Raw genomic sequence first — 17,740 nt, forward strand, 5'->3', positions numbered from 1 at the left:
ACTAGGAAAATCTGATACAATTGAATGAAAACTGTATTTAAAAAATATTAGCCAAACAATAAATTCAAGTATAGAATCCAGCATTTTATGAATTGCAAAATAAAAAATTATATTTAAATACTCTTACCAAACGTACCCTTTATCTATCACAATATTATGGGACTAACAAGAGGCCGAGGAGATTTTTTCCCATTTATACATGTAAACGGACGCATTTTAGCAAATGTACTTTTATGGAAAGTCATTGATGGCATGGAAAACTTTCCTTCTCTAGGCCAAACGGCCTTCTTTAAATACCTTTAATTGAAACGTACGGATGCCAATCATTGTGTTATGTTTGTTAGTTTGAGAGTAACAGAGTGCTAAAATGTGGAAAAGAATAATAATGTCAATCTTTGCGATGGCTTTGCTTGTTTTTGATGGTGGAGTAGATGTAAAAGCTGAAGCAAGAAAAACTTTATCAGAAATTGATAAGAAATTGAAGCTTCTCAATAAGCCAGCAATCAAGAGCATTAAGGTATATTTTTCTATTATTTCATTTTTTTTTTCATTGTACTTGGAATAGCTCCATGAATTTCCTTAACCATTCGAATCTATGTCAGGATTGCCTCTTTTTTTTTTTTTTAATAATTATGAAATGTGAAAGCTTTGATTGTTTTCCCAAAAAACAATTAAATCAAATTTGTATTCTTGAGTGGTGAGTTTGGTAATACGGTATTACCTCAATCAAAAGGATTACAGCAGCTCACAACTGACCATGTCATGATTTTCCTTGTTTATTACACTATGTTTGGTTCAGCAAGAAGAGGATGGAAAGGAAGGGAAAGGTTGGGTTAAACAATAATTTCCTTTATTTGGTTTATGTGAGAAAAAAAAAAAAAAATCAATCATATGAGCCCACATTTTACGTCCTCACATTTTGGGCGGAAATAAAGAAAAAGACTTCAACCAAAAAAAGTGGGGCTTAACATTTTTTTTTTTTTGAGAAATAATTGTAATATGCTGCTAACCTCGCAGCTCGAATCTTTTTCCCCTAGACCCCCAAGCACTTTGTGCATGGGGAGATGCCAATTCATCTACAAGGCCTTTGGCAGGGGCTTAACATATTTGACTTTTCATGTTCTATAATTACATTTTTGCCCATTATTTTTATGTTTCTCTCAATTTTATGAGGGCATATAAGTAAAAAAATATACACTTTTCTTTCCATTTCCTCTCTCTTTACCAACCAAAAATAAGTATTTTCTTTTCTTTTCTTTTCTCTCTCCCTCCCTATATCCAAAAAAACCAAAAGGAAATATTTTATTTTCTCTTCATTTCTATTTCTGTTCTCTTCCTCTTTTCCTTTCTCTTCCCTTTCCCTAGCTATAACCAAATATAGTGTTAGTCTTATCTATATGATAAAGATAACATGCATCACTGTCGATTGTAGTTTTTTTTTTTTTTTTTTTGAGAAACATGTCGATTGTAGTTATAGTTATATAGTGAGATATTTTGATATTATTAATAAAGTATTTTCATTTGTGTGTTCTTGTAGAGTGAAGATGGAGATATCATTGATTGCGTTGATATTTACAAACAACCTGCTACAAGGCCTTTGGCGGGGCTTAACATATTTGACTTTTCATGTTCTATAATTACATTTTTGCCCATTATTTTTATGTCTCTCTCAATTTTATGAGGGCATATAAGTAAAAAAATATACACTTTTCTTTCCATTTCCTCTCTCTCTACCAACCAAAAATAAGTATTTTCTTTTCTTTTCTTTTCTCTCTCCATCCCTATATCCAAAAAAACCAAAAGGATATATTTTATTTTCTCTTCATTTCTATTTCTGTTCTCTTCCTCTTTTCCTTTCTCTTCCCTTTCTCTAGCTATAACCAAATATAGTGTTAGTCTTATCTATATGATAAAGATAACATGCATCAATTTCGATTGTAGTTTTTTTTTTTAGAAACATGTCGATTGTAGTTATAGTTATATAGTGAGATATTTTGATATTATTAGTAAAGTATTTTCATTTGTGTGTTCTTGTAGAGTGAAGATGGAGATATCATTGATTGTGTTGATATTTACAAACAACCAGCTTTTGACCATCCTGCTTTAAGAAATCATACAATTCAGGTACATTTGCTTTCTTAACCTTATTCTCTCTATTTCACTTCCAAAAATAATGCTAATCAATTTTGTTTATAAATGCTTACGACCATGGGAGTTTAATTTAAAATTTATTTAATGTATATATACTTACTATATAATTTAGTGTTCCATGTAACATGCAGATGAGACCAAACACTATTTTTGCCTCCGAGACTTCAACTACTAAACATGAGTCATCTCCAGCAATGTTAACTCAAACTTGGCAAAAGAGTGGAAGCTGTCCAAAAGGAACAGTTGCCATTCGCAGAGTTAAGAGGAAAGAGTTATTGAAAGCTGATTCCCTCGAGCACTTTGGAAGGGACGGTCCACGGACTTCCTTTGCTGTAAACACATCAAAAGAGTTCATCAAAAAAAACACATCAAATGACGAAAGTAAATTTTTTGAATGCTTTCCCGCACCCGAACACTCGGTAAGTATACGAACATATATATTTAGTGGCTATATTTGTGAGCAAATATTCAGTACTCTAGGAGTTACAGCAATGCGGTAAAAAAAAAATGATGGATTCTACTAATTGAATATGTGGTAGAATCCGCCGCTACATTGCCATACTTTAGGAATATCTAATAAAATTTTTTTTTTTTGGTCATAAACTTGAATAGTTGATATAGTTTTGCATGCAGTTTTGTTTCTAGAATTATGAGGAATGTGTATAATAGATTTAATTGTTGAGAAGTAACATATTCATAAAATGAGAATATTAAAATGAATAACTGAAATGCACAAAAAGATGTGATTTGAAATGAGGAAATTTGCTCAAAAATAGAAATGACAATTCTTGATAAAAATACGAGAGAGAGTCATTTGAGATTGTTTGATCGTTCTTGATAAAAAACGATCAATGCATTGATGAGAAAATAGTGAGCTAATTCAAGTTGAAGAACAAAAAAAAAGGTAGGAAAATACCAAAAATAACATTAGTAAAAGTAGTAAAAAGTAACATATCAACTAAGAAAGTAACAAAGAGTATGATTATTGAAAAGAAAAAGAGATGGTGAAAAAAAAGAATACATGTGGGAGATCTTGACTAATCTATTGTTGTTCTTATAAATAGATCTAAACATTCATTCATGGACATAGATACAGAGTGATTAGAGACTAATGGATGGTTTTGGATCTTTATAGTATTTACATAGGAGATTTTATGTTGGGGAAAATATGTATAATTTTTTTTACAAAGGTGTCTTTTAAGACATTCTTCAAAATTTACTGAGAAGATTTTGTCAGTGTGTATACTTTTTTTTTTTTATACAAGATAGAATTCTACTCTAGCCTAATCTAAATATAAATGTGTGTGAAACTTCCTCCTGGAAACTTGAACCCCGGCCCTTGCCCCCCACACCCCACAAGTTTTTATACTTGTGAAGTGACCACCGCACCAAGGGTGCGCGGTGGCGTCAGTGTATATTCTTAATAGAAGAGTGGTATTGTTTTTTTTTTTTTTATGTGAGAAAAGAAAAAAAAATCTAGAAAAATGATAATAGAGATACTACAAATTTTACTAGATAATTTTTACAAAATAATGCATAGTCAATCACAGAAAGAAAATACTAAAACTGCTATCAATTTTACAATAGAAAGCTCACAGTGATATGGCAATTAATGTAATTGGTTTCATTGTAAACGTCTAAATTATTATTTTTTTGTTATTGGTGAGTGGTGACACATTAGCATGTAAAACTCATATCGTAAAATTTTTTAGTCTTCGTAATATCACTCGCAGGAAAAAAAAAAGGAAAAAAAAAAAAGAAAAGGTATTCAATTTGCTCGTCCGAAAAAAAAATTAAGAAAGAGAAAGAAAAAAATAGTTTGTTCCAAAGATCTAGCGCCATCTAAAAAAATGTTTGTACGTTTCTCTTAACAATATATAGTTGAATATGATCCAAAGGGATTTTTTCTTGAATATATTGCTGGATAGAAAAATTTTCCATGTTAAATTTAGTCCTTCTAATTTTACTGTTTTGTTTGGGAATGCTTTGTGAACCAGTATGCAAATCTCTATGCAGTGGGAAATAATTTCATCGGTGCTAGAGGAGACATAAATCTTTGGAATCCTTTAGTTGAATCTTACGACGAAATCACTAGTGCTCAAATTTCGCTTAAAAGCGGCTTTGTTGAGAATTTTGAAAGTATCGAAGCAGGCTGGATGGTTAGTTCATTATCCGAAACATGAATCCCAATTTGTGGGTACATGATTACGCTTTATTTTCATTCTCAAGATGTGGTAATGTTATTTTCTCTTTTTTTTAGGTCTACCCAAATTTATTTAACTGTGATGGAGAACCTCGATTATTTATACGTTGGACAGTAAGTACACTTCTACAAAATCAAAGATGGGAAATGCCATTCTTAATTATGTTTTGGCTCCTTTAATATGTGTGAGTTCTTAATAAATATATATATATATATATAAGCAACAAATAAGCCGAGAATCTTGTAGTTTAACTGGTAGTTTTTGGTGTTTTTAATGGAGATATCCCGTGTTTAAATTTCCTCATCTTCATTGCAGTCATTGAATTATAAATAAAAAAAACCACCTGACAATATTAGTCTTCGTGTCTCAAAATATAGTTTATATGACTATATGTATTAGTTTCTTTAGCAATCAACTTTTTGAATTACTCTGAATTTATACGGTAGTTTATTTTGTTCTTTTTTTTTTTTTTTTTTTTTCAGTTGGATGGATACCGACTCACAGGTTGCATTAACCTCAATTGTGCTGGGTTTGTTCATACTAGCTTAGTTATCGCATTAGGTGCTACATTTACTAAAGTATCAAAGCTCCACGGACCCCAATTTCAAATCAATCTCCGCATTGACCATGTAATGCAACTCTCTCTCTCTCACAAGAGATACAGGGACACGACTCTTCTAACAAATTTTTTTACAATAGCTATGGTTGCAAATTGTTAGATAATAAAGTGATAGCAGTGAATGTAATAGCTAACTAATATGACAATGAATAACAATTTGTCAACTCTACAATTTTTTTTTTTTGTATATAAATTTCAACTCTTATGCACATATCATATTCATATTCTTTTATGTTTTCGATTTTAGGATCCAATTACCAACCATTGGTGGCTACAGATTTGTAACGAGGTAGTAGGTTATTGGCCAGCAGAAATTCTGCAATATTTGAAGGAGAAAGCCTCAATAGTTGCATGGGGAGGAGATGTTTATAGCAAATATGTGAAGCCAGGCCATCCCTATCACACTACAGCCTACATGGGGAGTGGGGAAGCAGCGTCTGAACTGTTTGGTAGTGCAAATTTTATTACAAATATTAGGATCATTGATGATTCCCTCCAGCTGAAGTACCCTGATCCGGCATTCTTTGTTGTTGATGAACCCAATTGTTACTCCGCTTTGATTCACAAAGCAGATTGTGATAGTGAGCCCTATTTTTACTTTGGAGGGCATCCTGATGACAAATGTGTATATAATAAAAAATAAGGTAAACTACATATTTAGTCCCTAGCCTTTACATTATATTTCAATTTGGTCCTTAACCTTTCAATTGTGTCAATTTGGTCTTTAACCTTTTAATGTCGTGTCAATTTAGTCTTTGCCATTATATATTAGATGAAAATTGTTTACATAGCAAATAGCCAAAATAAAATTTTAATTTATTATCACATCAACAGAAGCTAATTTTTTATTTTGGCCATTAGACATGTCATTAATTTTCATCAAAAAGATAACTGTAAGGATTAAATTGACACGGTAAAGAAAGATTAGGGACCAAATTGACACAATTAAAAGGTTAGGGATCAAATTAAAATATGGTGTATAAAATAGGGACCAAATACATAATTTACCCTAAAAAATATCTAATAAAGCGAAAGATATTTAATAAAGCGAAAGATGATATCATAGCACTGTCTTATGAAATATCCCCAGGTTCATGAGAGGAAGAAAGTTGAAAAAGTTGTATTTCTTTTTTTCTTTTGGTTAGAATATATCCAAGGGGGAATTTGAATTTAACTTCATTTTAGGAGAATTGGGTAATATCATGTGCATTGTTGATAAAAAGCATTGTAATTTCAATAATTTGAAAATATTACACAAGTTCAATTATCAGTTTTTATTTACTTTGCCAGCCTCCACATAATGTGATTGTGTGTATGTGTGCGTGTGTATATATATATATATATATATATATATATATATATATATATATATATATATATATATATATGACAAAACTTATGTACAGTACCTTAGGTGTTGTTCCTTAGGTTCTTCTCTTAAGATTCTGCCATGTGGCTACTTAACTTAAAAAATACACTTCCATCCATTAGAAAAAAGCCACATGGCAGAATCCTAAAAGAGGAATCTAAAGAACAACACCTAAGTACAGCACATAAGTCTTACTCATATGCGTGTGTGTGTGTGTGTGTATTTCCAAAGAAAACCAGTAAACGCGACATTTGTGTCACAATTTTTACTACATCCTAATATATGCAATTGTGAGTGGTGGCGTGGTGGAGTGGTTTTAGAAGTATTAAATTAAATCTTGAATTTTTGAAAAGCAACAAATTAAATTCTAGAGTAAAATAGAAAGAATGATTTGGAATTGAATGCACTTAATAATGGAATGAAATGGAAATAAAATGAAATGAAATCAAGTAATCTTATTTGGCTATTTTAAAATAAATGAATGGAAAAGTAATAATAAGTAAGTAACTTTGTTTGGAGTAACATAGATAGAAATTAATAGAATTATCTTTATAACAACATTACTATAAATAACTAGATGTTTAAGAGTATTTTGAAAGTCACACATTTGAGGTAATGAGGGAAGAGAGATGAATGAGTGTTTACTCCTATCCAAACAAAAGAATGGTCTTTCCACTCATTCCCTAAAAACTCTCAAATAAAAGAATGGAATGAATATTCTAAAATGATTATTTTCATTCCATTCATTTCCATGAGCCAAGAATGGCATAACCTAAGCAAAAAAAGGGGAAAATGGGGCTCACTGTATCTCACCACAATTGACAAGTAGGGGTGTCCAGACCTGACCCACACCCGCCAAACCAACCAAACTGCCCGATTTCAGCCCAAATCGATGCTCCTGTGGGTCGATTATAGATTTTCGTGCCCAAGACCCGATGCCGGCGGGTCGAGTGGTGGATTTTCTTCTCCAAAACCTGAGCCACCCAACCCGACCGAAGTTATATACAAATCTGGCCAGCTTCGACAAGATCAAGGTTAGATTCGAGGAGATCTAAAGAGAACTCGACCGTATTTGGTAAGATCAAGCTTAGATTTGAGGAGATCCGGCGATATCAAGCTTAGATTTGAGGAGATCTGACGATATCAAGCTTAGATTCGAGGAGATCCGATGAGATCAAGCTTAGATTTAAGGAGATATGACCAAATCCCAGCAATTTTCAGTGAAAAAAATGTAGAATTCGGCGAGCTTTTCCAGAATCCGGTGAGTGTTTCTAGATTCCGACAACGCTTTTTTTTTTTTTTTTTCCAGATTTTGATGCCTTCTTTATTCCAGCGACGCTCACCCTGACCCGACCGACGCTCACCCTTACCCGAAACCGACTCGACCGATTTTTTTGACGATCAGTTTCGGGTTCCTCTGCCCTCCACCAAACGGCGGGTCAAGTCTGGGTTAGGTCCAAAACTGATCCGGCCCGACCCGTGGACAGTCCTACTAACAAGGCACCTTAGTAATTACGCAATTTTGGCTAGCCTAATGCAAACTTGTATGTCATTTTTGCTCAATTTTTCCTAAAATATGCATATTGCTAGCTTGCTATAACGCTCTTTGCCAAAAAGGACAAAAAATTTATATATACATACATATATATATATATATATATATATATATCTACAAAAAAAAAAAAAGGTATAATGGGTGATCAAAATGACTTCCTTATCTCTACGTTACTATGTTAATATCCTACCCACTAGGTCTAGGTTTGCAAGCAAAAAAACTAGTAAACTATAACAGTTATTCAAGCCCCATAAAGACACCATTAGGGATTGAGTTGAGGCGTGAATATTTTTCAAGTATTTGGTTCTCATTACGAAATTTGAATATGGGACTTCTATCTCCAAACCATTTGGGAATAAGCTTAATGACCATTAGACCACTGCTGATAACAAATAAGTTTGCTTAATCAAATGAAACAAATAAGTTTAAAGCAATATTATAGATACAAATTATTTTATAACATTTTTTACAAAATGTTAATGTGTCTAACTTCTTATTAGTTTTTATTTAGACCCACCAGTAATATTATTTTTTCATTTATTAATAATTACTTATCACATCAACAGTTTGTAAATTATTTTATAAAATAATTTATATCTCTAGTATTATTTATAAGTTTAATTAAGATTTGGCACCGAAGTTATTTTTAATTTCTTTTCATTAGATTGTTTTGTTTTTTTCTGGGTGTTGAGAAAGTGAATGCAAAAGTTGTAATGGACACTTTTATCCGTATCTATGGTGATGGAGGTGGGAATCTAAAAATGGTTGGCAAATGAAAAAAAAAAAAAAAGTGTTATAATATTTACCTATAAAACAAAATATAAAAAAGTAACCAAGTACCATCCACAACAAAGCCAGCTCATTGTATAGTAGGAGGTACAAGTTCTACTTCTACCCTGTGGGGCCCTCAACTCCGCACTTTTGCCCTTTTCCTTTTGTTAAAGAAGATGAGATCTTCTGAGGTAATGAAGAATCCCTAAAGACAAGCTCACCCATTTCATCTCTGTCTCTCTCTGCGCTCTTTTACATCCCTATCTTAATTCCACAACTCACGCTTTTCCTGTTCTTTCCTCACTTACATCTTTGAAGCTCCTTTTTTCTCTGAAATCGCTCAGTTTCCGAGAGTGTTGTCTTTTGTTTATTCAGAAATCGCTTTGTCTTGCAAGAGGGAAGTTCCACTCTACTCTTCTGGAACCGTGGGTTGACTTTGATTTTTCCAGTTTCTGCAACTGGGTTTTCTTTTTTGGAGTTCAGTTCGGGTTCTTTTTTCTCTGAGAAAGTCAAGGTTTTCGGTTTCTGGGTTTGATTGATATTTGGTTTCTGCAAGTGGGTTTTATTTTTGGAGGTCTGTTTGAGTTCTGGGCTACTGAGAAAGCAGCCAAATTCCGAGAAAGTTAAGGTTTTGGTATCTGGGTTTGATTTGTATTGGATTTCTGCAAGTGGGTTTATTTGGAATTAGAGGTCTAGTTCATGAAATCCATCCATGGATTTCATGTGAAACTGAGTTTTTGTTATTGGGGTTTGTTTTGAATTGTAGAGAAAAAAAGAAAAAGAAAAAAGAGAGAGAATGAAAGCTGGGAAAGATGAGGAGAAGATCATGGGGCCGATGTTCCCAAGGCTTCATGTTAATGATACAGAGAAAGGAGGGCCAAGAGCACCTCCAAGGAACAAGATGGCTCTCTATGAACAGCTAAGTATTCCCTCTCAGAGGTTCAATCCTGGGGTTTTGCCTCTTACACACCCAAATAACACTAGCAGTATGGTTCTCACAGCATCCTCAAGCCAGGTAATTGTTACTTGTTAGAACTATGAGCTTGTTTGTTTGCTTTGTTTATCATGTTTTCTTGTGGAGTATTACTTTTTGATCTTTTTATTCTCGAATTATAAGTTACTAGGCTGGAGGCTGTTTGTGAAATCATGTTTAACAGTGAATAGTGATGTACTGATGTACCATAACTTTGGTTTTTAAATTGATGATGTAGTTGTTATTCTTAATGAAGAATGATAGAGTGGATGTGAAATCATGTTCTGCTGTTTTTATTGGGCTGAGTCATAGTTGATAGAATTGCTGTGATTTTGGTTTTTAATGTGCTTGAAACGTTGTTCAAGGGAGGAACGAGGGGATTGTTTAGCCAATGCTATAGATCGACTCGCACCTCCTCCCCTTATAGTGATGAACCATAACTTTGGTTCCAATCTGATGATTTAGTTGTAATTCTTAATGAAGAATGATAAGAGGGATATACAATCAGGTTCTGCTGTTTTAATTGGGTTGATTCATAGGTGATAGAACAACTTGTAATTTTGGATTTTAATGGACTTGAAAGATTGTTCGAGGGAAGAGATGAGGGTAATGTTTAACCAATAAGCTGTAGCTCAACTGGAACCTCCTCTGATTATAAGCTCTAGGTGGAGGGTGAGGTCATGGCCTCATGGGTTCAAGACCCATTGGTTTTGTGTGGATAACTTACCAATCATAAAGGGGAGAGAGAGAGAGAGAGAGAGAGAGAGAGAGAGAGAGAGATTTGGGGATTGTTTAATGGGAAAAGTTAACAAATGTTTTAAAGGCATTGGTTTAGGAAATAATTTTAGAAACTTTTTATGGGAAAAGAAAAAAAAAAAAAAAAAACTTATTTTTTTTACAGTTTTTTTATATTTCCCATGAAAGTGGTATCAGAAGTTTCATAAAATGGCACATTTACAAATGCCTTAGGGCTACCTGTAAACCGGACCCATATTTAATTTAGTTATAAATATTATATGTTTCCTTCTCCGCTCAAATGGTAGAATTCCAAGAAATGGATGAAAATTTATGCTCTATGTAGGAGCTTGCTGGAATTATTTCTTGTGAAATTAACCCCAGCTGCGTGGTTTTGGTATTAGGCAGTATGCATATCTATATTTGTGGTTTTCTTACATATCCAGAAAAAATATATATTCTTTCATGTTTGAACACCCTTGAATATAGAGTAGCATATTCACATAGACCAATACTAGGGTACTACACGAACAACTTAGTTCTAATGTTTCTGATTATGGGGAGTGATCTATGTTTGCAGGGGAGTGGCCTTGAAAGAAATTTTCACTTTCCGCTTCACGATCCTTCACCAACGCCCACTCACCGGGCAGAGACATTTCTTGCTCAACAAGCTGAAGGGTCAAGTTTGAACAAATCATTGGCACAACTTGAGCAAAGAAACAGAGTAGGAGATGAAGATGACTTTATTGTTCCTGTATTTGTTCAATCAGGGGCAGGTAGTAGAACTCAAAACAGTGCAGATAGGGAAAAACTCACTCCCTGTAGTCCTAGGTATTCTGGTCATTCCATAAAACACCAAAATGTTTGTGATAAGGATCCAAAATTAATGACCTCCCCGGGTCCTGATTTGAGACAAGAAGTGAGATGTGAGATTGAAGAGGTCCCAAAAGCAAGTGGTCCATGTCGTTTAGCAAAATCTAAAGCAAATCTATCAACCAAAGAAAAGATTGAAGGGCTTGTTAAGGAGTCCAATGCAACTCCAGATCAAGAGTATCAAGATTGCCCTGTGACTAATATATGCAATTTAGATGATTCTGATTTACAACAAGAGTTCAGAACCAGGTCACAGCCAATTGACAATGGACTTGTTGGATCTATAAGGGAGGGAGATGTTGTCCATCAAAGAAGAGTCTCTCATTCTAGGGAGGATGACAGCAATCCCAATGAGGCTGATAATGACTTTCAATATTGTGGAGACAGGTCAAATTTGTCACTACAAATGGCAAACGTAGACAAGGGTGATGACGTCTCTGAGACGTCCATGGTGGATTCTATATCAGGCTTGGATATCTCTCCAGATGATGTCGTCGGAATGATAGGTCAGAAACATTTCTGGAAAGCAAGAAGAGCAATTGCCAAGTAAGTCTCCATTCTCATTGATATGCACTCAAATATGGTGCCTCATGGTGATTTCAAATTTCAAGGATGCAATGTGAAACTTTCCTTAAACTATACAGAATGTTGATATGTGCTCAAATTGGTAATGACCATAGCACTCTCGTGCTATCTCACTTTAATGTGATACTTATACTTCAGTATCAGAAAATGGCAATGATAAGGTTTAAAAAATGCTCCATATTTATGTGGAGATTCAACCGCAACAAAGATGGAGTTAGAGGACACCGGAACTTTATTTTATTTGGTCAATAAATGGTCAAGAACATTAAACTTTGAAAAAAATAGAATTTATGATATCATAATTGACTAGAGACCACGGCTCATGAAACGGAGGTCACTAGTTTGAATCTCCCCTTCCCCTCCTCTTGGAGTAAAAAATTTATGGAATTTATTTTTCCACATTATAAACAGTAAACATAATTTCTCCAGATTTAATAATTCTTCCAGTAATTCTCTTAACTTGTGCTGTTACTAAGATAACTTCAGTTTTGTTTTAGGGCTTCAAGTGATAGTCAATTGGTAATGACATCCTTTGTGATGCCCCATGTCTATGATTTGAACCCTATGACCCCCCCACCATTTACTTATCAAATGAATTCCAGCTTTGTTTCCAAAACTTTTGTATGTTGGCTTCTTATATCCATTTATTCTAGTCATGTTCTGATTCAAGAATTTGTACATGTCACCTCTGTCCTTAGGCTTGGCAATCTGTGATTTTAGTTGATGACTGTAAAGAGATATAGAACTTTGAGAGTCTTCTTAAGTTTATGGAATGTGATTTAAATTCTATATTTTTTTTTTCTTGGAGAACCATAGTGATCACTGTACTGGAAAATTAAAAGTCCTACCCAGTGAGTTGCTATATTGTATCTTTTGGGAAATCTTTACTTCCTGTTCTCTCAATCAGTCAAATTAAAGCTGCATTAGATTGTCGTGTGCAGTGCGGAATACTAACATTAGGAGTATAGATATCTATTTTGAACTGAAGAGTTGCAATTATGTCTTTGAGGTTTGGGAGAACTCTTAGTGTGTAGTCACAAGATCCCCTCTAAAGTGGCTTTTTTGCATGTACAAAGGCCCTTGATGATATTTTAACAGTGAATGCTAGATCATCTTACAACAGGGAAATGAGCAATCCTAATAGAGGTACTTTGCACAAGGCCACCCCCGAGACAGTAAATCATCTCAGTATTCATTGTCCTTTCCCGACTGCTTTTTCAGATGTATTCCTGTCTCGGTTTATTATTGCTTATTTTCCTGGTGAACATGGGGGTACTTTTCCTATTATGGCAAATCGAGAGCGTGGAGCAAGAAGAGCAAGTGGTGTGATATGATCCTTGGAGCTGTTATTGGGAGAATCTTGGAGAGTATTGACAATGTGGAATTGTTAGTGGGCATGGCTACGAGGTGGATAATTCTCATATATAGTATCTTGGTGGTTCTGTTTTGGAGGTTTTTGTGGGGTTGGGAGTCTTGTTCTTTTTCCTCTCTCTGAGTGTACATTGTTCCCCCTTTGTACAAATTTTACATCTTCCTCTTTAATAAGATTTGAAGCAGTGTCCATGCAAATCAGAAAATATATATAATTTGTACATATGTACATGTGAATTATAAATTTATGAAGTTACATCTGCATTTCCTGTTTGGTTTCATTGTCCTGAGGATTGTCTCTGATGTACTCACAAGTGAATTGTTGTACATTGTAATTGTAATTATGATTTTGATGCTTTAGTTACAGTAAAGAAAGAAGAGTGTAAATCATGTACTTTGTTTTTGAATTACAATTTTTTTTCCCGCTAGAAGCTGTATCATGTATTTTGCTTCCCCTTTGCATCTTTTGCACTAAGATTTTATATGAAATTTTTTGCTAAGTGGTTGTAAGGAAATTTGTTGAAGCACTGTTTATGCTAACATCTCAAGTTTTTAAAATTTTCACGCGTACAATTGTATATCTGTGCCCAAGATATTACCTTCTTCTGTTTGGTGAAATTGTATCTTCTTCAAGTATTGTTATCAGCAGAGTTAATTCCACAGAGTTAGAAAGAGGTTTCTGCCTTTGGTGAATGAAGTCAGCGGGGAAGCAGATACTTGTGTGCAGAGAAATATATATATTTTTTTATAATTAATAAATGTTGCAAGTTTTGAGGTTTTGTTGTTTCTGTTGTAAATAGTGGAAGATTTAATAATAAAAAATTGTTAAATATAAACAAATTAAATTAATTCACTCGCCCAAAGTATATGCCTAGTAAGCTTTGTATATGGTGAGAGTTTTGAGGGACTCTGTAAATTGCAGCTTAACCCGTCAAATACTGCCTTAGTCTCAAATTGTACATCAACTTTTGTGGGTTGTTTGGTCTATATGATGATCTAAATGATGCTATCTGGTGCTTGATTCAACTAGAGGCAGTTGATTTTCTTGTATTACCTTAAGTTGGTTATATGTTTATGGAAGTCGCAATTGATAAATATTGTCTCATTCTGTTCTTGATCCAACTCCTCTTACTCTCTACAGTCAGCAAAGAGTATTTGCCGTGCAAGTCTTTGAGTTGCATAGATTAATAAAGGTAAGGTGGTCTTCTCCACTGGTTAGTAGTTTCTGGTGGTCTGAAAATGTTTTACGTATTTATTTCATTTACGTTTAACTTGATTGACCTAAAAAGCTTGTAGCCTAATTCTTTTTATTCAACAGGTCCAACGACTGATTGCTGGATCTCCACATCTTTTGCTTGAAAATGGTGCTTTTCTGGGCAAATCTTCATTGAAGGTTTCTCCAGCAAAGAAACTTCCATCTGATTATGTTGTAAAACCACCAGCACACATCGCTAAGCGCAAAGATAATTCTGAGACGCCAAACCATAAAATGGAATGTTCTGCGGAAAATGCAGTTGGGAAGACATCTCTTTCCACTGTGAAAAATGGTTGTCAGCCTTCAAATTTTGGGCCTTATCTAGAAAACTCACAGCCATCACCAGCGGCTACTGATGGTAAAATGGGTCCTTGGTGTTTTCATCAGTCACCTGGGCATCAATGGTTGATTCCTGTAATGACTCCGACTGAAGGACTTGTATACAAGCCTTATCCTGGACCTGGGTTTATGGGAACAGTTTGTGGAGGATGTGGACCTTTCAGTCCAGCTCCCTTGACAGGTAACTTCATAAATCCAAATTATGGGGTTCCATCTCCTCATCATCATCCAGGAATTGGCATGCTTCCCGGTACTGCTCCAATTGGTCATGCATACTTCCCTCCATATGGCATGCCAGCCATGAATCCAGCCATGTCAGGTTCAGTAAACCGGTTTGCTGGACCTGGTTCTCATGGTCAAACTGGTCAGTTATCAGGAGGGGGAGCCAACCCTAATATGCAGCATCAGAGTTCATGTAATGTGCCAAATCAAAAAAGTAGAGCTTCTTCACAAGCTGCGAAATTTCAGGCATCTAAAGACTCCGAGTTTCGAGGAAGCACAGCAAGTAGTCCCAGTGAGCGAGCACAAAGTGTTGAGATTCATCACACTGCAGATGGGAGAGATGCACTATCTCTTTTTCCTACGGTTCCAGTAGTCCCAGAAGCAGCTCCTCAGCCTCATGAAACTGACCAGCCAACACGAGTGATCAAAGTTGTGCCACATAATCCTAGATCGGCAACTGAATCAGCAGCTCGAATTTTCCAATCTATACAAGAAGAGAGAAAGCAGCATGACTCAGTTTAGTTCATTTATATGTTAATCACCTTTTGGCAAATGATCATGTGCTCATCTAAGTTGGGGTGGTGCTTGGTCATTTACTCTGTACTTTTTTTTGGTATGATGCTTGTAATGTGTTGTCTCTATATGTTTTATAATTGTGACCTACTTATATAGTGTATTCATATGTAGATATGTTTCTGGAGGATCACTACCATTGATAAGTATATGTTGTCACTTTAAGTTTGTGTTGGACTTTTGGCAGAGGTGGCAATGCTGTTGTAGCGGAGGACTGGTTTTCACCTATAAATTCGATAGTTATTAAAAAATTTTAAAAGAGATATTTAGGTCTTTTTTTGGGGGGCCAATAAAAGAGATATTTATGTCAAATGAACACATTTTTTATTTTGTTGATTGATTTCAGTGATGAGAAGTTATTTAGATATCTTAATTATTTTTTTAATATAATATGATAGGATTTGAATTCATTTGAATGTATGATGATTGTTTGTTTTATTATTATTTAGGTGTCTTTTTTGGTAAAAAAAATTTAGAAGAAAGTTGCAACTTTTATTACAAAATGCTAGTCAAGTCGGCTACAATTATAGCATGACAAGATTTTACTTAGGGGTGTGCATGGGTCAGGTTAAGGGAATTTTTTGACCCAATTCACAACTTAACTTATCACATAAGTTTAATTCAACCCAACTTACATAGGTCATGTTGAACTCATGGGTTGAACTCATGGGTTGAACAATTTATTTTTATTACTATTATTATTAAATTAAGTAGAAAAAAATATATCAAATTTGTCACCTGAGTTAATAAACAAAATATACATTAATATTTCAACTCAATTAGACAATAATATATGAACTAATATACATTAATATTGGCTTTTATATAGAATAGGAGGGATAGCTGATTATTTAAAAAAATTATTAATTAAATATATGGGTGGGTTGGGTTTGGCGGGTTTGAAATTTTATGACCCGAACTTAACCCGACTCGCTATCAAAAAAAATTTTGTAACCCAACCCAACCCACCAAACTCTAAAAACCGACCCAACCTGCCGGGTTGGGTTTGTTTTGGCGGGTTGACGACTTGGCTACACACCCTTAATTTTACTAATGAAGCTAATTGAAATTCATGTTAATGTCTAAAATATTATTCAAGAACATTTAATACTAGGGGTTTACTTATCGAGCATTAGTTGGACCTATCAAGCATCAATTGGACCTATCGAGTATTGGTTGGTTTTGAGGACTATGGCAATTGATGACAAATTAAATGGGCCAAAATTTGAATTGATCGAATCGAGTATCGGGTTTTTTACAACTAGAAACACACACATATATGTAATTTCTCTATCTAATAAGCAATAATATGTACACATCTATAGTGTTACCTATAAACATAATATATTTGAATTGCCTATTTTTAAATTTTCTAAATTAAGATGCGTGAATCTAAATGTATCTATATAATTAACACAAAATTATTATTATAATGACACTTGGCATAGAATTTTAATATGTTATATATGATGTGGGGAGTCCAAAGACCGAGGAGGATAAGGAGCGGTATTTCCACCAATTCATTTGTAAAGCACTTCTGACCTAAGAAGAGGATAGGAAAGGTGCACAATGTCACAAGAGCGTCCGAGTAGGAGAAGTAACCTTCTAGGAAAGGGCCAAGGCAGTGGAAAGATATTTCTTAAAAAAGGTTACTTATCACCTCCACATTGAATACATGACAAGTGTCCTAAGAAAAGCCTAGAAGTACACAAGTGGAGAGTTAGGATGCAAAAAAAAAAAAAAAAAGAGCATATAAGGGAGGGGAACCCTCCAACTAAGGGATTTGGGATTTTTAGGAAAAAAACTCAGTTAAGAGGATAAGAACGAGAACAATGGTAAAGGGCTTAGGATAGAACTTGTATAAATTTTTGTATAAGAACTCCTCCTCATATTGGTCCGAGGGCCGCATTAATCTTAATTCCTCTTTGGAATCATTCTGCTCTATTCATATTTGGATCTTCAGCCTCAATCCTAAACTTAATCTAACTTACACCAAAGTCATCTTCACAATTTCTATACAAATTCTATTGTTTTGGGCTTAATTTGAAGGAAAGGGCCTCACTATTCTCAGTGGGGTTGAGCCATTAAAATTCTAGTACCTACATATGATTTTAGGGATTTAAAAGAATGTAGAGCTTTGTATCT

The 17,740-nt window shown here is 34.3% G+C and overlaps 2 protein-coding genes across 2 annotated transcripts; both read left to right on the forward strand.

Moving 5' to 3' along the window:
* Positions 1-400: 400 nt before the first annotated feature.
* LOC142621531 (protein neprosin-like) lies at positions 401-5,617 on the forward strand. The gene is made up of 6 exons (XM_075794807.1): positions 401-517; positions 2,038-2,124; positions 2,283-2,570; positions 4,149-4,310; positions 4,838-4,984; positions 5,222-5,617. The coding sequence occupies exons 1-6, from the start codon at positions 401-403 to the stop codon at positions 5,615-5,617; spliced, it is 1,197 nt and encodes a 398-aa protein (XP_075650922.1).
* Positions 5,618-8,820: 3,203 nt separating this feature from the next.
* LOC142611005 (protein EARLY FLOWERING 3-like) lies at positions 8,821-15,859 on the forward strand. Its single transcript, XM_075782998.1, has 4 exons — positions 8,821-9,684; positions 10,958-11,796; positions 14,348-14,399; positions 14,525-15,859. Exons 1-4 carry the CDS (start codon positions 9,466-9,468, stop codon positions 15,542-15,544), a joined length of 2,130 nt encoding a protein of 709 aa, XP_075639113.1. The 5' UTR covers positions 8,821-9,465; the 3' UTR covers positions 15,545-15,859.
* Positions 15,860-17,740: the final 1,881 nt, after the last annotated feature.

The sequence above is a fragment of the Castanea sativa genome, chromosome 1 (genome assembly GCF_040712315.1).
Source record: "Castanea sativa cultivar Marrone di Chiusa Pesio chromosome 1, ASM4071231v1".
Classification (NCBI taxonomy): domain Eukaryota; kingdom Viridiplantae; phylum Streptophyta; class Magnoliopsida; order Fagales; family Fagaceae; genus Castanea; species Castanea sativa.